The following is a 26,629-nucleotide window of genomic DNA, read 5'->3' on the forward strand; positions in this document are numbered from 1 at the left end:
ACACTTCTGCATACCACAATTTAATGGTTAAATCCTATTAATTTCGAAGATCCACTGTCTTCATTCACAAAAGGGTACGGCATTTGAAGTTGTGAATGAAGATGTTGGATCTTCGAAATTAATAGGATTTAATCATGAAATTGTGCAATGCGGAAGTGCGAAATTTTCTAAATTTCACATAAGTAATTTTAAACCACGTTTACCGCATCCATCAATAATTAGGTATAGTTCCCATTCATATAGCACTGTGCGATGAAAGCACATTTTAGGGGATGTCGGGGTAGGCCCCACACAGCCATTTTGGGTGTTGATGTGATCAGCACCATGCTCTGGCTGCCTTATCTCCCAGGGTTGCCCCCAGTTGCGCATTGATTTCAGCTGGGTAACCCCCGGAGCTGCTTCATGCAGGGACAAGGCCTGGAAAAATTCCATCCTTAGATCAACCACCTTGGAAATGGAACCCAGGTCTCCTGCATGGCAATCAGATGCCCTACCGACTAGACCACCGCTGCTCTCCAGGATATTTAGATTCCATAAGATTGTTACGTGGCATTTTTTGCCGACTCCACAAGTCACCTCGACTGTAGAAAATGATTGGTCTGTATCTGTGATTAGAAGTCCTCCTCTGTGGCCATGCGGTCTGAGGTGCTGTCCTTTGGTTGGGCTCAGACTGCAGGACGACATGGGTTCGAGTCTGCCTTGGTTTACGGCCTGTTTATAGGACCGTATAAACGTAACCCGGTCTCGGACATCTCCTATACCGGCTGGGGGTTCGACCCCAAGTCACCCCATTACCAGTCGCAGATCTCCACACCTCTAGGTAGGGTTGTGGTAGGGAGACTGTCTGTAGAACCATGGGTTATTATTATCGGATTAAATTCGAACTGATATTTTTTATACTTACATCATTAGTATCAATATATTGATATTGACTCAACCCTAATTGTAATCTTTTCAGGGTGAGGTTGATCCAACACAAGTTCACAAGTCATTACAGCGTATCAGAGAGAGGAAGTTGGCACAGTTCATTCCATGGGGTCCAGCAAGTATCCAAGTCGCACTCTCGAGGAAGTCCCCATACATTCAAAGTGCACACCGTGTGTCTGGATTAATGTTAGCCAATCATACAAATATATCTTCAGTAAGTATTTTATCTGTTATGGAAGTTCTGGATAAGTTAGAAGTTGCCTTGATATCTCAGTGGTAGAACATTAGCATGCTGTACCAAAGATGTAATTTGAGCCACAAATTAAACATAAATTTTTGTTAATTTCTATATTCAACAGGAAGAAGCCAGCAACTTGACAGGGTAACCTCTTCCTAATTTATCCATATTTGTTTACTGTTTTGCCCATTTTATACCTTTTAACCACAAAATAAGCTCATCAAAGTTTTATTCTTGTCCAATCCTCCTGAAAAAGCAACATGTGGTGAAAGGCTTGAGGTTAATAATACACAGATATGTGTCAAAGTGAGTGACATTTAGATTAATAACATTGGTGTTACATACAAAAAAAAAAAAATGTATGAGAACAATGCGTAGAATATGGAAATTGGCATACTTTCTGTATTTTTATATATTTCTACATTAATATTAAATTTTTCTTGCAAAACTCCAAACAGTTCTTTCTTTAGGTGACATCCATGACAAAGCAGTATGCTACAGTGCCAAGGGTCGCAGGTTCAAACTCCAACCTGGACATGTGTGTTCTTTGTGAGTGTCTCTTTATCAATTTCATCATATCATCACTCATCCTCATCGTCGCAATCAGCCAAAATTGGCAGAAAATGTGATGTAAAATAACAATTCAATTCATCAAACCAAACAGTTCTTTGGTTGTTACCAGCAACCACTGTATATTTCAACTATCATTATGAAAAACACTGGCATACTGTGGGGAGAAGCTGATGGGGCTATAGCACCTCCATAAAATTTATGAAAATGAAAATTTTGAAACAAAGGCAATAAAAAAATTTGGAGAAACCAAAGTGGTAAATGCGAACTCCCCTTAAGTACCCCTGATTACAATTCTTGTCTTTGAATAACTTTTAAGCATAGGTTAAAAATGGTAATTACAAAATATTCTATAGTGTGTGATACTCATGCAATAATTGGTTATTATTTCTTATTAATGATTGTAATTTTTATAATTAATAAATAACTGCACATATATAATCAACAAAGGAAGAAGTGATTCAATAAAGAAATGGTTTCTTGAATTTTAATTATAAAGAAAAGTGTGGGCCTGTGAGGCCCCTCTCTCAGGTAAGTACTCTTTGTGATCAGAAGTATCTGGACACCCACGTGAAAATGAAGTTCAAGTTTGGGCCGCCCTCGATTGGGAACACTGGCAGTCAATACGGTGTTGGCCCACCCTTAGCCTTGATGACAGCCTTCACTCTCACAGGCATACTTTCAATCAGGTGGCAGAAGGTTCCCTGGGGAATGGCAGCCCAAGGCTCGCGGAGTGCCAAAATGAGAAGAAGTATCGATGTGGGTTGGCGTTCCTGAACATCCCAGAGATGCTCTATGGGATTCAAATCAGGACTCTGCACAGGCCAGTCCATTAGTGGGACGTTGCTGTTATCAAACTACTTCCCCCACAAGCCCTGCAGTATGGACGGGTGCTCGGTCAGCATGAAGGCAGTTAAAATGTCAACATAAGCTTGTGCCATGGCATTACCACGTAAAGCAACATGGGGGTCAAGCCCCCTCCAGGAGAAACATGACCACACTGTAACCCCGCCTACTCCCAAATTTCACTGTCGGCACTATACAGGCTGGTAGACGTCGTTCACCAGGCATTCGCCACACCCACACCCTACTATCAAATTGCCACATTGTGTACCATGATTCATCACTCCACACAATGGTTTTCCACTGTTCTATGGCCCAGTTTCGACGCTCCTTACACCACGCGAGGTGGCGTTTGGCATTTGCCTGTGTGATGTTTGGCTTATGGGCAGCTGCTCGGCCATGGAAACCAAGTTGCAGCACCTCGCACCGAACAGTCACGGTGCTTGGAGTAGATCCTGATGCAGTTCGGAATTCCTGTGTGATGGTGCCGATGGATGATCGACGATTACGCTGTACGACCCTCTTCAACACTCGACGGTTGCTGGAGGTCAACATGGGAGGTTGGCCTGCATGCTTTTGGGTGTACACGTCCCTTCACGTTTCCACTTCACTATAACATCGAAAACTGTGGACCTAGGGATGTTTAGGAGGGTGGAAATCTCCGGCACAGACTTCTTACACAAGCGAGTTCATCAGACTGCAGACTCCTGAGATCACTGACCATGTGTTCCACATAGTAGATGGCAGTACTGTGTGGCCATCTATGAAAAAAAAACGTTTCGCGGTGTGTCCAGATACTTTTGATCACATAGAATACATTTCTCGTGTGGCACGGTTAAGCTAAGGTTTAGAAGAATTATGCCATTAGTAATTTTACATTATATCAATAGTTTGTTCTTTTATCTTGCATATTTTGTCATTTTCATAAAGCATTTTTGTGCTCTTAACAATTTGTTGATTTTTTCTACTTGCCAGTTATTTGAAAGAGCCCTACGCCAATATGATAAACTAAGGAAGCGTGAAGCTTTCTTAGAGCAGTTCAGGAAGGAATCAATGTTTAGAGACAGCTTGGAAGAATTGGATAATTCTCGGGAGGTGGTCCAGGAGCTAGTGGAGGAATATGTGGCTGCTACTAAACCTGATTATTTATCCTGGGGAACACAGCAGGTATTTCCTTTGTTATTAGTATTGTGAGGAAAATGAGATGACACTGTTTTGTATCAAAAGTAACTGGTAACTGAACTTTATCAGAGTTTCCCACTGAAAAGTCAGGGATATCAGCTTAGGAGTGAACTTGTACTGGAAAAGTCAGGGAATTTTGTAGAAATACTCAAAAATATGGAAAAGTCAGGGAAATTGCATTGTTTTTGTGGTTTTCACAAACTGAAAGAAAAAAAAATCACATTTTTTCCTCCATCAAGATTCTTGATTTTTTATATTTTATTTTGATTTATTTCCAACAATATTGAGAATTAAATGGCTAAACTGGGCTTCAGCCATTTAGTGGATGACATGTGGTATAAATTAGTTTTATACAATGTTGAAAATACTTTATTTGTTTAATCTTAATTTATATTGTAGGTCCAGCCTCGATTATCCTACCGAACATTAAATAGATTAAAAAAAAACACTTTTTATGAATTCATTATTGTAAAAATAATACAAGAAGTGGGAAATTAATTTCTCAAATACACAGGTTTAAATAAGAACTTTATGAAATAAACACCAATGGTACATAATAACACAAATAATCATGTTTATCAATTTCGTTGTTGTCTTTTTACTGACAGATGTTATTTTATTTCAGCCTACTGTAGAAATCTAGACTGATGGAGTGCAGTAAGTGGTGGAACATATATTCACCCCCTATAAGTTGCCATACAGAGGCATTTCCACTGAATTTTGTACATAGGATTGTAACCATGTGTGTGCCATTATCATTATGTGCATAATAAAAATATTCAAATGAAATTTGAAACCTAATTCCTTGAAAATATACTTTTTCTGCAGTACTTGGTAATGCTTACTTTTTTAATGCAGACATAAATTGCAATTAAGTCCATGAAGGAATTTGAAGTTGTAGTATCAAAGTCTACTATCCCCTAAAATAGAGGGAAAATATAAGAATTTACATTGTTATAGATTCATGAGGCATTTTATAAAAGCAAGGTCTGATTTGCTTTTAACATAATGTTTTTACTATTCTGATGTATTACATAAGAAGTACAGGACATTGTGTGAGAATTAGGGGGACGTAACTCCAATTTATCAAATTTACAGTAGAGAGGAAATACTGTATTCTTAGGAATATATCTTTAAAAATCAGTACATTGGAGATACGTGACTTCACCTTACTGCTAATGGTTAGAAGTGGAGATATGTCGATCTGACTCCAAATATTTTGTTTGATATAAAAATTACTTATTGCAATTATCATTATTGTAATATGACTAGGAATTAAGACTAGATTCTATCAATTTTCTCTGTAAAGAAAAAAAATAGTGTTGTTCTTAAAGGTTCACATAACTACTTTTTGTAGATGCAAAATAATCTAGCACAGTTATTTTTAGTGATATTTATTTTATCTGCGATGTTTTGTCCTGGTTTCACAGAACTTTTTCAAGCTTACACCAAGATACACGTACATTTCAATCTTGGTGTAAGCTTGAAAAAGTTCTGTGAAACCAGGACGAAACATCGCAGATAAAATAAATATCACTAAAAATAACTGTGTTAGATTATTTTGGAAAGATAATGATGTTGAGCAATTATCCAAAAATACTTTTACTAAAAATTCTGTGGCATATTATGTAATATTTACAATTATTTATTAATTAAAATAGACTATTATTATTATTATTATTGAGCATAAGCGTACGCTAGGCTCAAACATACTTTCTCTCATTCCATGTTTTGTGACTTGTGTGAAACTGTTCACAATTCCATAAATTAGAAAATGACGTCTCACCCTTTTTGTCTTGCATTCAGGCATATGAACAATATTATTGTAATAATATGTTTTAGGCATCCTAATTTGTGTGATTTTTTACAAAGATAAGTACATTATGATTATACTTGCTAGAGGTTAGGCATTTTTAATACAAGTTTGCCCAAGGCCAAGGAGAAAAAATATTGCCTATCATTGTAATGTAAGGAATTCATATGAATATATGTATCCTTATGAAGGGACAGCTTTGTATGATATTATATGTATCTGAAAATTAAGGAGATAATTTTGGGCATTAAACCAGGATCATCAACTTTCTGAGCAGATGTGATACATGACATGACTGTGAAAGAGATTATGTTAAATAATTTTAGTCTTCCTTTTACTTTAAGTACTGTTTTTCAAGTGTTCATAACCTGAAGTAGGTAGATAATATGTATAATTAATTTATCATAAAACATTTAACTATTTGACTTTCATTAAAGCATAGCTTTTCACTTTTCTTAGTGGTTGTTTTCTAAACATAATATTTCCACTGTTTGAAATAGTCTTCTTCCAGTGAGGTAGGAATAAATTAACACAATCTCCTTATTATCAATGATTTGCACAGTCTGAAATTAGTTCCTTGATAGGAAGGGATGTTATAATACTTGCAGAAGGGTGGAAAGGTAAATTTAGTGCATTTTTGTTAAAAATTTAAAGGATGTGTGAATAAAGAATCCAAGCTGTTATAAACATTTCAGGGGTGGTTTGGAGTGTGTGCTAAATCACTGATGAATCTTATTTTATATTTACACAAATAAAACTCATCAGGGGTGGTTTGGAGTGTGTGCTAAATCACTGATGAATCTTATTTTATATTTACACAAATAAAACTCACATACAAATTCAATGTCTTCATTCCTGAATGTTCCATTGCAAGAGGTCATAGAATAATTGATTGTGGAATGAGTGGGGCATATTTATAATTTTATTTCAGGATAGGTTAAACTTCTTTGGCTGTACTAATTAGTATTTTTATCACCCGTCCATTCCACAATACCTTGGATATTAAAAGATAAAGCAGTGCATAGGTATATAGGGGTTCTAAGTTACAGAAAAAATCATGTTTCAATGTAACTAGATCGTTTTAACAAAATATCATAAGAGATATTTATTGTGTACACATAAATCTATATTTTGGGGATATTTTTTCATGGACTAGAGTTCAGTTCACTTTGTTTTTACCCAGTACTTGTGAGAATAGTTGACATCCAGAGAATATTTTTCAGCAGAGCAAATTTTACAATGTCACGGCTGCCCCCCCCCCCCCCCTCTTTCCCCCTGCAAAGTGCCTCAATCTTTCCCAGGATTCTTGTTCACCACTCAATTCAATTATATCAGAACAGGTAGTGGATAACCCCTACCAAATCCGTTATCTGACAATTTAGTTACCTTTTACTTTGCTATTTTGGTGTATATTTCAATTACCCATCTAAAACTGTGTAAATAGAATGTTTGAGAGGGGTTGAACGAAAGTAAAACATGCATCACTTTTGGTCCCCAAAGTTAGCCTCTCATTAAATGCAGACAGAAAAAATGAAGGTGATGCTAGATTTTCCCATGTAAAAAAAATACCAAAAAGGAATAGTTTTGGTTTTTAAAGCAGGAAGTATTTCGATGAGCTGTATGCTTATATAGCGTCAGAATGACATTGAATTTTATACGTGTTTGAATTCATCCAAATGTTTTGAGTAAAGTATTTTTTGAATGCTTTAAAGGAAAGAAGTTATTGCTAGGGCTGAGCCGATACTTTCGCTGATACTAATGCTTGAATATTGTAATAATTCAAAATTGTTATAAATATTGATTAATACTGTGCAATGTGGCTACTCACCGGGAATTCTGCGTGAATTGTTGGCGCCGGGAATTATGCGGGAATTTTTCTCTAGACGTGAAAATTTGCAAATTTTATTAATCCAGATCCCATTGAATTTATACATATTTATAAATGCCCTGAGATGCTTTTTTCACAGTTTAGCTTTTATTTTTCTTGAGGAAGGAAAAGAAAGCTGCATTGAAAATAAAACAATTCTCTCAGTCCGTTTACTTTGTTAGTGTCCTTTGCAGAATAATCTATCTGGCAGATGGAAGATTATTGCAAGGTAAGATATCTTGAAGTTGATTAGGTAAATTTGAGTTTGAAATTCTTCTATAATTAATTTTTCGTTGTTTAGTAGCTATATCCCGTAACATTTGGGACTGTGCTTGTAAATGTACGAGTCGTCTGAGTATGTGAAATGGCAAATTTAAGCTAACTAACTAACTAACTCCCTAGCCTTCTTAAACCCGAAGGTTCATGGCTGCAGCAACACAGGCCTTCCATCTTTCCCTATCTTGAGCAAGTGCTATATACTCTTTTCCATCCCTACAGATTTCCCTTAGGTCCATCTCAACGTTGTCCCTCCATCTTCGTCTTGGCCTTCCTACAGGTCTCTTACCATCAGGTTTCCCAACAAAAATCCTGTATACTCCTCTTTCCTCTCCCATTCGTGCCACATGGCCTGCCCACCTAAGTCTTCTTGATTTAATTATTCTAATAATATCTGAACATGAATACAAATTATGTAGTTCTAAATTATATAACCTTCTCCACTCACCTGTCTCCTCATCCCTTTTAGGTCCAAAGATTTTCCTAAGGATCTTATTTTCATATTTAAAATTAGATACACGTATATCGTTTAATTGAATTGGAGTTTTTGGATACATTGGAATCACACAGACAGACCCTTTATATTTGTGTATGTATGTGTGGGTGGAGACAGGTGGTAATACGTAAGGTTGAAATAGAGAAAACATCTGCTTGTACCTTTCAACTTTTGGAAAGTTCGCCTTGAATACCGGGAATTTTACTTGAATTTTATCATGGACCTAGAGTGGCCACCCTGCTGTGTAAGTTTTCTTCCCTATTTATATGCATAAATTTACCCACATTTTTGCTTTAAAATATTCAGAAATTACATCAGAATATTAAATTTCATAAATTATGTGTTACGTTCCTCACAAGATTCCGTTTTTTTACACAAACCTGGTGCAAAATTAAAAGAAACTTAGAATTTTGTATAATTTCCGGGATAATTAGACTGCTAAAGTGTTGCATGACATTTTTGTGGAGTCTATGCAAGACCAAAATGCTGCAAAAATATAGGTCGGTATCGGTAAATAAATTCCAACTGATACTTTCCGATACCGCTCCCACTGGTATTGGCCAATGCCGATACATCGGCATCGGTTCAGCCCTAGTTATTACACACACAAAAAATGGCTTTCTATTCTGCATTATTTACATAAAAAATGTATTTAGTATAATATCTACATTACAATTAAAATACCCTATTAGTTCCGTCAAATTACAACTATGAAACAATGTATAATATTAGTCTCGTGTACATTTGAGTTTTGTATTGGAAAGTAGCCTTCCGACAAGGGGTGGAGTGGGGGGAAATACACTCAGTCTCTCACTTGGTCATTCGATTTCTCTCCAATATGGCAAGTTTATGGGCTTCTTCGAATGCGAGAGTTTTTTCTAGTCTTTCATAGGCTATTGTTTCAATATGTTTGAACAATTCAGGATGATGTTCAATTGCAGTCATAAAATCATCATGATCCAAACGATACGTATCACAAGGTTCGATAGCAACTATGCTGGCGGCCCTCTTCTCCTTCATCACAAGTGCAATCTCACCAAAGTGTGCTCCATCCGAGAGATGGCATATTTCATGGCCCGTGGGGGAGAGAACAGCAACAGTTCCATGAGCCAAGAAGTACATACTGCTTCCTTCTTCTCCCGATCTCAAGATAACGTCATTTGGAAGGAAAAGCTCGTACTTCAAATGTGACACTAGCTGCGACAGTACGTCTTGCTGAATATTTTGAAAAAATGGCACACTCTTCACAAGTCTCTTGCAGTTGTATAGTTTTATTTCTGCCTGGAGGATACTTGACAGTGACTCATTTATAGCTTCTTCGTCGAAGTGGGCTTTCAAATACTTGTAGTCATAATGCTTGAACACTCTTCTTCTCACATCATTGGGAAGCCGTTTGTATTTCATGTATTCCTGCAGTTCGTCTCTGATTGCATAAAATTTGGTTCTTGCAGCATGCTTCATGTAGTGGTGTTTTGCCATACGAGCCACAATAAAAGCAAATAATATACTACCAATTATGGAGAGCAACATAGTCACTATTTTGTCTTCTATTGTATGAGGTGAAATCTCTCCATACCCAACCAATAGAAGATTTGATACTGCTCTAAACAGGGAATGTATATATAAAATCCATATGTTAGTTTCTAGGTTAAGTTTCTGAAGAGAGACCCACGACTCTGGGTGTATATTGCCAACACCATGGATCATCGCTGGCACCATAAATGTACACACTGCACTCCAGTGAATTATCAGAAGTATTGCAGTTCCCAGCTTCAGAACGTGCATCAGGTCTGGAGGTGGGTCAAAAATCTGAAATAGTGAAAAAGTGTATTTTAATTAAGGATAATAATACTTTGGCACAAAAGCCCATGAGGGCCAGGTCCTACCTACTGACTGCCGGCCTCACTCCTACCTCCAACCAGTTACGAGGTGATGTATGGTCAGTATGACAAACCCCCCAGTTGTAGGTTTTCTATGACCGGGTTACACTACTCATTCCTAGCTTCCCAATTTCCTCATGATGGTGGATGTCCACCGGTCCCATACTAGGAGGAAAGTTGTTACGCTTTCTCCAGGAGGCTTGAACTTGCATGCATCTCGTAGACTGAGCCCAAAACATGGGATTTTTAGTTAGGGATGGTTCAGATTAATTTGTGTTGCAAATGTTAAGTTAATGTCTGCATAACAAGGGAATGAACCTAATTTATTAATCAATATTTGGGAGTGTTGTGTTGAATTGTCCCACTTTGATTTTCACAAGTCTTCTGAATATTACCATAAAGTTTTTTCAATCTTAACTAGCAGATTAGTTTGTGGAAAACTGTGAGAACTAGGATTTGAACCTGGAAGCCTGTCATTCACTGAATAAGTTACCAAGGGAACCGCTGCAATTTCTATAATGTGCATACCCTATATAAGTTATGCTCATCACAGCCATACCACAATTTGTTGTTACAACTGTCAACTTGTAGACTACTTCTAAGAGGCAACACAATGCATATCACAAATATATACTTGGTGTCATAAGCAAAGTTGTAGATTGATTGGAGCAGTTATATTTTCACAGGCCTTTTGATTGTTACCATAGTCCTATTGTTTAACATTGCAGAATCTTTTTAAAGGCATTACACAGGGTGGCTCAATAAGTCACTTAACACCCTCAGTACAAGACCACTGCGGCATGGAATTTGAAATTGGCGATGACCAATCGTTATCTGGCCAAGGGGGAACCACATTGACGCCACCCACACGGTCAGCGGCCATCTTGATGTCCGCCATGTTGAATTCAACTTCAGAATTTTAAATGGGAAGGGGGTCGTGCGACATATCAAAATGGGTTAGAATTTAACGAGAAATGCAATGGTGAAGGTTTTTTCGACGTATCTTTAACCAGTAAAGAGTTATGACTGAATTCTTCTACCAATTTGCTCCTTTTCGAGGTGTTAGAAAAATGCCTTAAAATTTGTTTAGCGCTTCGGTAATGCATCGAGATCAAAGTGACGTCTATGGAGAGACGTTCGAATGCCATTGCACATTATTTTAATCGGATACATCCATGAAGAGCTGTGCATTATGAATGGTTGTCGCGAACAATTTACAGTGTGACGCTTACATTGAATTAAAAGTCCTTTACAGTGACAAGGCTAATGTTTATGTTCATAAGGAAGTTCATAAACAGAATATTCGATGATTTTTATCTGATAACCCATTTTCGACAGATCAAAGCTGAATGGTTAGTGTTGGTAAGTTAATGGTGTGTCGTGCTGTGTGGAACACGATTGGTTAGTCAATTTTCCATCAACGGAATCTTAAATGCTTAGGGCTACTTGGATTTGTTAAAAATCGGTTTTTTTACATCCTTGCTTATGGAAGAAGGTACTTTTTACAGAGTTTTTTCAATAGGGAAGAACACTTATGGGAACGTTGTGAACCAGTTTTTGTCCAAAGTTAGTTATCAGATGACAAGGGTCACATATTCTGTTTATGAACTTCCTTCTGAACATAAACATTAGCCTTGTCACTGTGAAGGACTTTTAATTCAATGGAAGCGTCACACTGGTAATTGTTCGCGACAACCATTCATAATGAGCAGCCCTTCATGGATGTATCCGATTAAAATAATGTGCAATGGCATGCGAACGTCTCTCCCTAGATGTCACTTTGATCTCGATGCATTACCGATGCGCTAAACAAATTTTAAGGCATTTTTCTAACACCTCGAAAAGGAGCAAATTGGTAGAAGAATTCAGTCATAACTTTTTACTGGTTAAAGATACGTCGAAAAAACCTTCACCATTGCATTTCTTGTGAAATTCTAGCCCATTTTGATATGTCGCACGACCCCCTTCCCATTTAAAATTCTGAAGTTGAATTCAAGATGGCGGACATCAAGATGGCCGCCGACCGTGTGGCTGGCGTCAATGTGGTTCCCCCTTGGCCTGATAACGATTGGTCATCACCATTTCCATGTTGCGTGCTGCAGTGGCCTTTTACCGGGGGTGTTAAGTGACTTATTGAGCCACCCTGTAGTATAGTTATTTCACTTTTTAAGATAATTAAGTATTGTAGTAAGCAACATTTTTATGAGTCGCAAATAATATTCTCTGAAGTCTGATTCATGTATAGTAAGTAATACAGTCAATTGTACATTACTTTGGAGTAGTGCAATGAGTGTGTTTTTATTTTAGAAATTAACAAGAGCATCATACATTCTACATATCTAATACTTTGAATGTTAGTGACAATGGATCTTGATTAGCATGCAGTGTTAATTGGACATTGCCTAGTGCTTCTACTTGAAGTGGAGGGGTGGGTGCAGGGAGGTGGTATCTTCCCCAACTAGCAAAATTTATGCAAAGCATCCCCCATATAGCATTTTCCTCTTCAAGTTCTAATCCTAACGCTTCGTTTTGAGAGAAACAAATTTATTTTCGCCAATGGTGGGGATCAAACCTATGATTTGGAACAAATTACAGGTCTGTCATTGGCTCGATTGCTACCAGTGGCAAACAGAAATAAGTTCACCTGAAGACAAGGAAGAGATGGACCCTCGAAACATAGTGTTAGAATAAGTAAAACTTGAATCACTGGAAAATAGATAATGTTCCATAAATATTGCATGCTAGTACATACCTCTTCCATTTCGTTGATGTATTTTAGCATTGTGCCTACACGAAGCAGTCGACATAGTGAAAGAGCTTTGAATATTTTGTAAAACATTTGTTCTTCAGGTGTGAATGTGACAGAACCACGTATGATAAAGTAGTATATGTATCCAAGAGGTAATGTTGCTATTACATCAAAAATGAAATAAGTTGACAAATATTTCCTGGAAATATAATGATTAACAATTGTTAATGACTTCATTCTGAATACTTCCCATGCATATGTTTATATATGAATAAAGTACCTTATCTAAAGGCTGATATTAATTTCTTGTAACAGCTAATATGTGTACATAGAAATAATAAATAAAACTATGTATGTATGTATTTATAAGCAAGCAAAAATTACAAATAATAAATATGCTAAAATTATATTTGGGAAGGCATTAATTATTGAAATTATTTCCTGTTTTCATTTTGAATGTTTTTACGCAAACGTTGAATGGATACAACCTGCAATTTGAAATCTCTTGAACACTACAGTAAAAGAATATGTTCGCGGAAGTAAAAGTAAAGGATTTTTGTGCAAGTAAATTATTTTGATGCTACCTTTTCCATTTTTATTTAGGTCATTCCATGCCAAATCAACAAAGTCCACAACCCGACATCTCAGAATTTTCTGAAACTCTACTATTTGGTAGTCTTCATGAAGATATGAAATCCTGAGAAATTGTAGCTTCCTGTGTTTCGTAGTTATGGAGTTTTGGGGGCTGAAAATACAAAAAAATGTTGATTTTTAGTCTGCGCCCGAGACTTTCATGGATAATTGCTTTTACTCTAATTGACGTAGAGAGCTGGTTGTAGTCTTGTTTGAAAAGACATGAAATAAGCTTTCCAACGGTGTTTCACATCACTATATTTAGATTAAAATCTTTTCAAGGTCATCCACTTTGATCTTTGGACCTTGAACTTTTGAAGATGCATATCTGTGATTTCCTTGGAACTGAAATATATTGTTAACACAAGGTTACACTATAACATAACTGAATTTGAAGTTGGGAGGATTATGGGATAATTAAAGAAAAACAATTTAATTAGTATAAGTATTTTTTCAGCTGGTCATTTCTTGTGGTAGTTTGCAACACTGTTGTTATTTATATTTATGAATAATATGATTATCTACAGTAGTGAAAAATGGACAAGAATGTTTGTTTCCTGAGAAATAACTTAAATGCACCATAGTTGACAGGTTGTTCTTTAGTATTCATTCATTCAGTCTGCATGGCAAGCTGGCTTACGTACATTGTTAAAGTGTACGTTCTTCTTGTAGCAGTGGAAGGGTCGGTCCACTTTTGTTAGGACATTGCACGTTGGGACCCAACAAATGTCCAGTTGGACCAAATGGGGACATAAAAATGATCCTGATGGTCCAAGAGGTTGAAGAAAGTTAATTTGTAAATCACCGGTGTCTTCAGACACTTGCTGAACACACACTAGCCACCAGTTTTTATTACATACACAAGTAAAATATCCAGTAATATCTGTAAATTCTAACATATTATGAAACGATGTTCTATAAATTCATCACATGCAGAATAGTGTTTTATATGTTTGACATCTTTTGTAAAAGGAAGTACTGCATGAACCTTTTGGATTCCTGGAATGGAATTAACTTTAGCAAATCGGTCACAGAACATAGAAAAATCATCCTCATAGTAGGCAACATTGATGAAGTTTTTGCGATTTTTGTAGTGTGCTTCTCCTCCATCAGAAAAGTAAAATAAGTTGGTCAGGTTGTCAGAACAAAATTTTCCTTCAAAAATGTAATAAGTACTTTCTGGAGTAAGTGAGCTAATGCTTTATCATGCTTTCTGATATGGCAACCAATTTTTCAGTTATGACTGTCGAAGTATTGGGATTTCCATAATAAATAGTGAATGGATGTATTGTTGTTGCTTAACCATTATTCCAGTGAAAACCTTGTGAGGCATCTTGCAACACACAGGAGTAATTTTCTGCAAAATCACAAATTACAATGTAGTGCCTATCAACAACTGTTTCTTTTAAATGCTTGAGAAATTAAGCTTGTTGGAATGAAAGAATTTCCGATCAGGTGTGCATTTTTTCGACTAAAATATCTATGAATTCTGCAGGCTTCAAGTGTTGATCTGTCTGTGGATATCCACTGTTTGCTCCTGCTTTGGTGTTAATTTCCATGTGATACTTATTAATTTCAAAATATGGACTGTCAAGGTTTCCACAGATCTCAAAATCTTCAAGGCTTTCTAATCTGGATGATGCTGGTGATCAAGGTATCTTACTTAAAACAAGTCAGCTCAAATTAAAACGTGTCACTCTAAACACACTATCTATTCAACATTCTACTACACATGTTTCAAACAAGACTCCTGCGCACATTCTTCACTTTCTTGTTGCAGAAGTATTGCACATTAGCAAGTCTGCAATGCAATAGTGCAGTGTTGTAAACTCCCACTAGAAATGACCAGCTGAAAAAATACTTATACTAATTAAATTGTTTTTCTTTAATTATCCCATAATCGTCCCAACTTCAAATTCGGTTTTATTATAGTGTAACCTTGTGTTAACAATTCAGTTCCAAGGAAATCACAGATATGCATCTTCAAAAGTTCAAGGTCCAAAGGTCATAGTGGATGACCTTGAAAAGATTTTATTCTAAATATAGTGATGTGATTCACCATTGGAAAGCTTATTTCATGTCCCTTCAAACAAGATTACAACAAGCCCTCTACGTCAATTAGGATAAGAGCAATTGTCCATGAAAGTCTCGGACGCAGACTTTTTTTTTTTTTTTTTTTTAAGCCCCCAAAACTCCATAACTACGCCACACAGGAAGCTACAATTTCTCAGGATTTCATATCAGAAAAATCCGAGATGATCTGGTCAGAAATTACACTTTTTTTTTGTTGATTTGGTATGGAATGACCCATTTATATCTGCAACAGTGGTGTGCCCAATGCAGTTTGTAGGGGTCATAGCCCACCTTCCTCCTTTGGCCCAGTATTCCTAAAAAGAAAGGGAAAATGTCAAAGGCCGGAAAAGATGGCAAATGAGGGTAGACTACTAACAAAGTTCACATACCCCCCCTTTCTAAAATCCTGGGCACACCACTGATCTGCATTCTCTTTAACCCCTTAACTTAACAATTATTTTACAAGATATGTTCCAAAAATTTCCATTTTCTTTTATTACTGAACTTCAATGTTTACAATGAATATAAGTTACTGAGAATAATAATTTTGAAACATTATGCACTTAAAGGGGTAATTAGTGGGTATTAAAAACCCCGAGTATACTCGTTGCTGTAAAAAAAATTACTGTACGTGGAATCAAATTTTTTGTAAGTGAACAATAAAAAATAAATTTAAAATACACACAGACTTTCTCACATAATTTTACATTCATATGTTTGTAGCAGTATGAAGCATTATGCTTTGAAGCAAGGGACAACACATAATGTTGCAGTCGTATTTATCTCCCTCCACAACCTTACACTCGAAAGACTAACGTCAGAAGCACCTGAATCACTTCCGTCATCCGAAGATTCATCATTGTCACACTCGTTCTCACTCTCCGATCCACTAAGTTCAATATTAATGTCTTAGTCACACTCCACCACCAAAAATCAAAAGAAAACCTCAACAATTTACACCAACACAAACAGCTACCGTCTTCTTACTCTGTCTACTGACCTTGCAGACAGCAGTTGGGATTGCGTGGCAAATCCAGCTAAGGTTTGAATAAGCTTTGGGAAAATGCATTTGTATGCTCTCTTGTGGCCTCTTTCGTAACTAACCGAATACAACATATATATACTCGCCCTTTAAATTTATTTATAGGATATTGTTAAGTTGCACGAGTATATTTGGGTTTTTAAATTTTTGTAAAAAATAAAATCCCGAGTATTCTCGGGGTTTTAAGTTAAGAGTTGTTTCTCAATAATGCATATGGTTAGTAAATTAACATTCCTTCTTACCTAGCAATTCTCCAAGGATCAAGGACTATTTCTTCTGTAGTGGTTTGAACAAAGCCACAGAAAAATGTTAGACATATGTCACACACAAAGATCACATCAATTATTATGGTTATAATTACATTTATGGTAGATATATCTTGCAATATTCGAAATGCCGTGTCAAATGGTATTTTGATAAAGGTAAAGAGTAGCAGTCCAATCATTAAGAGCTCCCACTTGATTCTGAAGAAAGAGAAGTAAAAAAACACATGTACTTATACACATTTAATTTAAGATAGAATCTTCACTGTAATTTGCAACTATTGTATGAACACTGCCCTTTTTCTAATTATAGTGAATGTTTATGAATAACTTGGAGCAAGGATTGGTAAACTGTTGATTGTGTGCTACATGTAGCTTACAGGGTATTTTCAGTGGCTTGTGAATGGCTAGTTACATTACACTGATTTGGTTCTTGTGAACCAAAATATTATAAAAAATGCAATCCACTCGTGGTAGCTCTCCATGTATTTTCAAATTCAGGAAGTGGTTTCTTTCTCAAAACTAGCTCACTTCTCGTTGTTCACTGTTTGATTTTGAAAGAAATTAAGACGACAGAACATGTGAATTGGGACTTGAAAGGACCATCACTCAGTTCATCGTCTTTGTCGTGCATCAACCAAGACATTAAAGTAACATGAATTCATGAGAATGATTAAAGTTATGATAAAATTGAACATGCCATCATGTTTCTCATGAAGTTCTAGCCCATTTTCATATTTGCATTTACGAGAATAAGGTTGACTCCAAGATGCCAGCCAACTTGATATAATGGCATAGATCAGAGGTTTTCAAACTTTTAGCTGTAGTGGCTCCCTTCCGCTGTCAAAATTTGAATGTGCCTCCGAAAATAACAATAATAGTAAATACATGTGCCCAGGGGAAAAATAATACAAAATCTGTTCATGTGTTTGTTTTCTGTTGGTACACATACAAGTAAGGAAAATATAACGTGTGATTAATAGAATTTATGTAATTTTTTTTAATGATTATAAGCTGATGTCAATTCACGCAGCAGTACGATATTCATGAGATAAAAAGGATCAATGCAGACAGTAAGAAAAGCTGGGTAATATATGTTAAACATAGGCATACAACAACGTTTGAATTTCTTCATTTAGTTGTAGTCCTGTTTCTTACAATAACATGTTCAATGCACGAAAGCAATCATCTCTCTCACAAAGCAGCGACTTCCTTTTGAAGGCTGACACCTTGTCTGATAGGTGCACGATTCCCTTGTACCTTCTAGAAATACATTCAGTTTGTGGAAAACATCAGGCACTATCAATGAAATGTCCAGCATTGATATGGGTTTCTTCTACAAGTACGAACACAATTCTTGTCTAAGTTGAAAAACACAGGACATGACATTGCCAAAGGACAACCAACATGAGTTGCAATAATACAAGAAAAATTAATATTTTTTTATTAATACACTTTCAACTTTCAGAAAAAGGAGATCTTTTTTTGGAAGTTCTTCCCTGGAAACATCGGTGCTTCCCCATGGAGGCGTGGCGCACAATTTGAATACTACTGGCATCGATGGTTTTCCTCCTCACCCACAGCTTGTTACGAGACATTGTACTCTTGTATATCAGCCCATTTGTCTCTTGAAGAGAATGTTTCCCCACTTTTAGCCCCCACTGTATATGTGTACATAAATGCATAAATGTCGTTCAGATGATGTGGGACCCATTTTCCTGCCTTCTGGATCCCATGGCATGAAGATGATCAGATATGGTTTAGCGACCAACATTTAACTTCTCTGCCAGTTGTTGTTGCGTTTGCATATCGTCTTCGTCCAACAGTGCTTGCATTTCGGCATCTTGGAATTTTTTTGGCTGGCCCAGGCGATCTTTGTCTTTCAAGTCGAAATCACCACTTTTGAATCGTCGAAACCAACGCACACACCCGTCTTGCATTAGGACATTGTCACCGTACGTTTCCACAAGGATACAATGGCTTTCACTCGCGTTTTTCTTTTGATTGAACAAGAAAAGCAGGACGTGCCGCACGTGCTCCTTATTTGGTTTGAAGGTCAACATGTTTCCCACACAAACCCAATATCACGATCACTCGCACTCTGTTGCACATCCATGGCATTTTGACAGGTACTGTCCTGGCAACACACTGACGTAACAGTTGAGACTGTGCAACAACCCTTGCTTCCAGCACCATCCAGCGACGAAATTAAGAATTATTAACCGGCACACCTGGTATCAGTGCTTAAGTATCTATATAGCTGGTGTCCAGTTTGCACACATTTGTGAAATTTTAAGGTGTTAACAAACAAGTATTTTAGATTGTTTTGTTTCAGTTTACATATTACTGGTGCTTTTCTGAAGTCTAATAATGGCATGCTGTACGGACAATTTAAAACAATGAATTTGTATATACGACTCTTGTGTCATTACGAATTCTTGTAGGGAAGTTAGAAGGCATTTTGCATCAGAATTCCCAGATGTTCCTGTTCTACCCAGACACTGTGTTTGAAAACTTGTAAACAAATTTAGGGAAACATGGTCTGTTCTTGATAAGAAGCAAAGTGTGAATGGTGTGTGCTTACTGAGGAGAAATTAGACAATGTTCGAGCACGATTGGAACATACTCATCAAAAATCCCTCCGGTGCCTTGCTCAAGAAACAGACATTTCCATGACATCTGCATGGTGAGCTAGGAAGCTTTTAAACCTGAACCCATATATTAGAAGAATTGAAAGAAAACATCAGGAGAGAAATTGAAGCAATTTCAAAAGAAGAACTGATACATGTTAGTGAAAATTTCCTTAAGAAATGATGTAAATGTGTGGAAGCAGGAGGACAACATTTCCAACACCTCTTGTAACAAGGTATGTGTTCATTTTAATTGTAATTGTACGAGCTTTTTTCGTAATATAGCTAGCTGTTCCAGTTATGCAGATGTTGCATCCAGTTTGCTAGCAGATGTGCTCTCCCTGCCTGACTTGCTAGCCACATCTCTACGGGTGACTTGACCATGAAAAGCACTGTAGTATTTACACTGAAATTTTATTGGCTGAAAACTTACCTTAAAGAACTATATGGGTGAATTATGTAAGGGAAGGATTTCAAGTGCCTTCTCTTTTCAAACATAAGCTCTGCATGGCTTCTAAACAGTCTTCTACACTGCTTGTTTGATTCAGAGATTGACGACATCTCGTGTATAGCATGCTTGAAAGTTATCCATGAAGATGTTCCTTCTGGAATCATATCTTCACCTTCACATGGAAGTTCACAATCCTTCTTGTGATCAGCCCATCCTGAAAAGAGATATCTTATGTAACTTGTAAAGGAAAACATATGGGAAAGTGTATACCTTATAGGATTAGTTCTGTATGCTCAACATTTATTCCTTTGTATAAAATAAGTAAAAAAAAAAACCTGGTAACTCAAATAGAATAATAATAAAATATGTATGAAATTCTGATTTCTACATATTGAGTTAGTGTTGTATAATAATTTAAATGTGACAGAAAGAGTTGAACAATGAGGTGACAAAAAGTGCAAGGGCCTTTTTCAAATGAACTAGTCTCCTTTCATCATGGAGAATTCAAATATGATGTCTGTGTCACGATAGGCAGCTTTAGCTAGAATCTAAGACATCTTAGATTTAAGTTAAAATTAATGTTCATGTATATAAGTACATTTGAACTATATTCTGTATTTTATGTAATCTGTCAAAACTCAATCAGGCCAGTCATACTTTGGAAATGTATTCATATAAATAATAAGAATTTGCTTGAGTGTGCTTGTCCGAAAGAATACAATAATGTGTGCTCTTTGCACATGTTCGGTTAAATAATCTATCATCTTCTCTTCAAAAAGAGAAGCTTGTAATAAATGTATCTTAGAGAATTGTTATAAGCTCTTCTCTCTCTGTCTCTCTCTTTCTCTGTCTCTCTCTCCAGTACTCTTGGTTGATCAATTTGCCTAAATACACCAGCAAGGGATGCACCTTGGATGCACATTTCCATTCATCCAGGTGTCAAAATGGACCGGAAAGGCATTCCAGTTTGTTAATATCTGGAACCTTCCCGTTCCATCTCATCGCTGTTGTAATCGATGATAAAAAATGGACAAAGCATGTTAACGAAAGTCAAGTGTTCTGTTTCGTTAAAAATCCCATTTTGAACCCAGCATTCATCCACATACGAGCAAATGGCTTATTTGTGCAAATCTGATTCCAAAGTACGACAGCCCTTAGAGCTTGCAGACCTATACAATATGTGACACATGCTGCTTGGGAACAAGCCAATAAACAGCAACGTTTCACACAGTAGCAGCATGCCAGGCTGTGCAAGCCTGCATTCGATGTGCGAATTCCTCCAGCAACACATATTGCATATTGCCTCGGTGTGAAATTTCTCAGGCTTGAGGAGGCAATTGTTCACCCATCTCCTAAGAAACCTAGAGAAAACGGCCGTCGCCTCCACTTGATGCATAAAGGACCACATTTACAAGGTAACCAAAAAAGTTCTTGCCGTTCTAGAGCAGTGATAAACAAAGAGCAATACAGTACCTTTAGGTTTCGAATTAATCTCCATCAGCATCCAACACCTTTTGCCAACGTTCCTGCAGCTGCACAATACCCTGGTGATAAAACTCTGTGGGCTTGGATGCAAAGAAGTCCATGAGTGCGTTCCGCAGGTCTCCCTCATTTGCGAAGGATCTCCCACGGAGGTGGTTGTTGAGGGAATGAAACAGGCGGTAATCTGTTGGTGCAAGGTCCGGTGAATATAGTGGATGGCACAGTGTCTCCCAGCCAAGTTGCTGAAGGGTCTCCCGGGTCCTCTTTGCCACATGTGACTTGGCATTGTCGTGCAGGAACAGCACACCCTCAATTCACCAATGCCGGCTCCTTCTGCTGCAATGCACGGTGCACCCTTTGCAACTGCTGAGAGTAGAGGTCAGCAGTGATGGTCTGACCAGGTGGAAGGAGCTCGTAATGCACCACTTGCCGACAATTCCACCACACAGAGAGCATAACCTTTCGTGGGTGCAGAGGTGGTCTTGAAGTGTGAGGAACAAGGTCACGTGGTGACATCCAATGTCTGGTATACTTGGGAGTGTCATAGAGGACCCACTTTTCGTCACCAGTGAGCAAGCGATCAAATATGGGTGTGTTCAGGTGCCGAGTGAGCAAGGACAAACAGGCTGTCACTCGTTGTTCCTTGTTGGCTGCCGACAATGTGTGGGGTATCCACTTGCTTAACTTGTATGACTTCCCTATCCCATGCAGGTGCAGTCTGACTGTTTCAGCAGAAACATGGAACCTTTCTGCAAGTTCATCACACGTTAGACCACTGTCCTCCTAGATGGCTGCTTTCAGGGCCTCGTCATCGAACACATGTGGTTGTCCACTGCGAGGTTCATCCGAAAGGCTCACATCTCCCGAACGGAATTTCTGGAACCAATGCCTGGCAGTGTGTTCGTTCACGGCATTCTCCCCAAATGCCTGGCAAATGCGGCGACTTGATGCGGCAGCTGACAGGCCCACTCTAAAGTCATACAACAAACACACGCGAACAAGCTGCTTCGATACCTCCATTTCTCTTCAACACTGGACGAGCTATGACTGCTGTGTGTGCGCAACGTGTCTGTATTACTGACAGTCGATGGTCAGACTAACTCCCGATCGCTTGGCAGGCACGTGCGTCATTTCGTTTCCTCTCTGTGAGCGCATGATTAATGGGACGTCAAAAACGGCAATAACTTTTTTGGTTACCTTGTAACTTCATTAGAATTTAGTAACAGTGATGAAGACTTCTTCATTCGTTAATTTTTCAACAGAACTCTTTTTAAATGCACAATTACTTCACAATGTCTCTGTTTTTTAATTATGTGTTCGGAAATGTAGAAAAAATAAGTTAAATACCCACATACAAATTGAAAGTAGAAATAGATTTCATTCGAATTTCTACAAATAAACTAATGTGTTAGAAATAATACATAAGTGATAAACCACAATTCAGGTCATAAATACCTTGCCACATTTTGAAAATTATACGATGTAAGAGATGTAGAAGCATTAATTCAAGTCATAGAAGAACTTGCAAAGTAAGAATCAAGGCGTTCAGAGGAATAGAACTAAAGCAGACCACATATAATGTATATATAAAATATTAGTGAATATTCCAATCACCCAGGGAAGTGAATTACTGGTAGTGAACATTCATTGGTTGACAAGAAGTTATGTCAATTTGTGTTTCGAAAAGTAACATAACCATGTAGACGATTTGAATGATATTATGGTTTGTACTTTTAAGACCTATGCAAGGGAAGTTGCTGCTTAGTTTTAGATGTTTAATACATCCATTAGCGGCGTCTCTTGGTCTCTTGACAAGGCTTAGCATTAAGAGGCCTTAGCGCGTGGGGCAAAAAGTGACAGGGCAACTGCCCCCACGCCCCCTAATCGCCGACAATGGTGATACTTTATTTTTAGTTTGGGCGTTTCCGTCGGTCGGTCGCCTTCTTCATTAATCCAACCATGCTTATACAACCAAGGGGTCTCGGGTTCGATTCTTGGAGGAGTCTCATAGGCAGTGGAAGATTGTATGAGAAAATGCTTGCGCACCCTTGTTTTCGGCTCCGACCGGACCCAACTGGAATTTCTCAACTGACGTAATTCGTAAATAATTTTGTTTGAATTGTTGGTTTTTAGTCCACTTTATACACATATAGGCTAATCGGGACTGGATCTACAATTTGAAGTTGTACCTCCACCGGGTATCGAACCCTGAATTTATTACAAAGGGACGACGACGTTACCACTACGCTATTGGGGAGGCCCCTTAAATAATTTTGTACATAAGAATCTACCAACTTGGATCGATCCACGGAAATAATTCCCAAATGCCTAAGCTCAATATTCACCAATACGATCGAGAAACATTAGTATACTTGTATAATTATAGCATAGACAAGGATTCATACACTGCCGAATAGTTAGTGCTCTATGTTGGAGAGTGAGCGAGGAAGGGTAGATTACGAATTAATTATTATTTCTTTCGATGGTGTACCTATTGCGTCCCCTTTAGTAACCTCCACGCCCCTATATTCAACATTCTGGCACTCCCGACGCTATCGTGTTTTAAAGGCATATGCGGAACTTGGCGGGGGCAAGGGACCCCTTGTTTCCCCCTAATTTTCAGTTAGCTAAAATGTACAAGTTAAGGGTACTTTTGTTAACCTCCTGAGGTCTGAGGAGCAAAGCAATAATAAAGAATAATATTTGTGATTTCGCAAGTGTAACAGTTAATTTGCAAATAATTCTGGATTTTTATGGGATAGAAAACTTTTCGATTCTGCCCCCCAGCCAAAGTCAGGCCCGAAGTTACGCCGATCCCATTGAGACAAATTGGATTGCGAAGTCCCGATTGGCCTATCAGCATAAAGGGTCTTATAACATGTGGTACAAAAAACAAAGTTTGATTTTCGAGACTGGACCCACAGTTTGAAGTGCAGTTCGATGTCATCAACTTAACGCGCTACGAAGCCATAGGTCCCAGGTTCGAATAACCAAATAGAGCGAACCCTCCTCTAAATACGCTCTTGTTTGAGGGTTTGTTTGTTTCCTTTATACGAGTCCGTTTTATGCTCAGATCATGGCCGTATTTAGAGGGGGGTTTCTAGGGTTCAAACCCCCCCCGAAACATCTGACATTAATGGAAGTTCAGAAACCAAAATCTGTAACTATTTTCAATTTTTTTTTCGAAGCATCACACAGATACAAGGAGACAATGTTGAAACGATCGAGCAAGAATTTTCATACATTTGGAATTCTGAAAGTTGAGTGAAACAGGATTTATTCTCGGAATCGCAGCCCACCCGTGACCCCTCCATTTTCATTTCTGCTGTCCTCTTTCCAGTTTAGTTCCTGCGTCACAAGTAATATAGACTGAAAATTCCCTTATGATTGTCCCAAAATTCCCTTTCCAACTTTTAAATTCCCTGTCCGATAAAGTTGAAAATCCCTCTTGACAGGAGTTCAAACCTAGGATCTCCAGTTTCGTAAAAGGATTACGCGATTGAGGTTACAATCCATGCACCAGGCTAAGTTTTTAAAGAGAGTAACTGGTTCCACACTTTTCAAAATTCCAAAAATTAAGTTATAAGGTCAAACAACAAAAACGTTATGACTAAAATTTCTATCTAAATTTTAGAGCTTTTTCTTGAAGGTATCTTAAAATTTGATAACAAAGTATAATAATTGTGCATTTCAGTAGACACTGTACGAAACGTAAAAAGAAACAAAAAAAACCTTGTGCTCGATATTCACTCATCTGCTGAATTGAGTAAGCTCCCTTAAGGATATAATAATAATAATTATTATTCTATTATTATTATTATTATTTTGGAATAAAATTGTTTTATTATTATGAAGTTTTAATTATTATTGTATAATTATTGTTATTATTTCTATTATTCAAATTTCTGGCGACGCCCATGGGAACAATTATGAATGAACCCCCCCCCCCGAAAATTTGTCTTGCCTACAGCCATGGCTCAGATAGACTAATCAGGACTGGATCCACAGTTTAAAGTGTGAGCAATGTGTCCCCACCAGAAATCGAACCCGGGACTACTTGATTACAAGGCGACATGGGAAGATACTCCATTATATGGAAGGTCCGCATGTTGACAGGATTCCACTTTAAACTCTAGGTTTAGTCCTGATTAGCGTATTAGAATATTAGTCATTGAATATCTGAACAAGTCGGCACATATAGCAAAACCAAATTGTATTTGCACAGTGTTGGTTTTGGTATTTGTTTTACTCCTTTACACATGCGAATAATACCAAGAAAGCTAATCAAATTATTTCTCAGACAGTCCTTTGCTGTTTCCGCTACATCACTATCTTAATTACCGCATGCGTCAATGTGAGGTCAGATATCATGGAAAACATTCCTCAGGCATAGGCATGATGTGTGTGACGAAACATTATGCTCAAATCGCACGTAGCCGACGAAATCGCATTGCTTGCGTCATATTTACTTATTACATCATATTCACATTGACGTCACGTTGCGACAGGCGAAACTAACAAAATAATTGATCAGTGAGATTGTCTTGTCTTCTGAATACGCAATTATAGATGATGTGATGAATTGAAGACTAAAAATTGGTAAACGCTGTAAGTGCCACAATAATTCAAACGCCGTTTTCCACGTTAAACTGTGAAATGTGCCATGCTTTATAATGTGGTAAACGTGAAATGTTGCTGGTAGCCCTCTAAGTAGTTCCAAGGGCGTGTAAAGAGGTCACTAGTGTGTACGTTCTTACGGGCTGATGTGCGGAACGATGCGATTTCCCAACACTTTCGCTTTTGGCACTTACAACGTTTACCACTTTTAGTCCTCAATTCATAAAATGTATGGGACCTATGAGGGAACAAGAACAAAATTTTATCCAGGATTCATAGCTTCGTTGACAGGTGTTTATCCAGAATTTTCCAATTGGGGGGGGGGGTTGGAAGTTTGTGTTTAGGGCAATGTAGGGATACATTTAGAAGGCAAATTAAAAAATAATAAATTAGTTCTTGGTGAAAATTTTATGGGGGTGTTAGCACGTCGGGAGAGGAGGTCGCATCGGTCCGTCGACTCCCGCCTGAAAATAGGCATAATTCATTTCAAGTTATAAAAGACATAAATCTTCTTATGGCTCTGTCCGAAAGGTACAAAGTACATACTTGGAGTATGGTCTTGGCGGAAGTGACGGCACCTAGTAGGCTACAGTTCGA

The 26,629-nt window shown here is 37.6% G+C and overlaps 2 protein-coding genes across 2 annotated transcripts in view; one reads left to right on the forward strand and one right to left on the reverse strand.

Annotated features, from left to right (window-relative positions):
• Positions 1-5,185, forward strand: part of LOC145998461 (tubulin gamma-1 chain) — a 36,417-nt gene extending 31,232 nt beyond the window's left edge. Inside the window, exons 9-11 of the mRNA XM_083134873.1 lie at positions 959-1,141; positions 3,554-3,745; positions 4,386-5,185. Of these exons, the coding sequence (XP_082990999.1) occupies positions 959-1,141; positions 3,554-3,745; positions 4,386-4,403 (393 nt within the window). The 3' untranslated portion in view covers positions 4,404-5,185. The remainder of the gene's footprint in view (positions 1-958; positions 1,142-3,553; positions 3,746-4,385) is intronic.
• Positions 5,186-8,471: 3,286 nt separating this feature from the next.
• On the reverse strand, positions 8,472-22,980 carry LOC145998752 (potassium/sodium hyperpolarization-activated cyclic nucleotide-gated channel 2-like). Its single transcript, XM_083135302.1, has 5 exons — positions 22,871-22,980; positions 19,916-20,147; positions 16,832-17,053; positions 12,845-13,040; positions 8,472-10,021 (listed from the first exon to the last, which is right to left on the reverse strand). The coding sequence occupies exons 1-5, from the start codon at positions 22,914-22,916 to the stop codon at positions 9,023-9,025; spliced, it is 1,695 nt and encodes a 564-aa protein (XP_082991428.1). The 5' UTR covers positions 22,917-22,980; the 3' UTR covers positions 8,472-9,022.
• Between the last annotated feature and the right edge of the window lie 3,649 nt (positions 22,981-26,629).

The sequence above is a fragment of the Lepisma saccharinum genome, chromosome 14 (genome assembly GCF_977018435.1).
Source record: "Lepisma saccharinum chromosome 14, izLepSacc3.1, whole genome shotgun sequence".
In the NCBI taxonomy this organism is placed as follows: Eukaryota; Metazoa; Arthropoda; class Insecta; order Zygentoma; family Lepismatidae; genus Lepisma; species Lepisma saccharinum.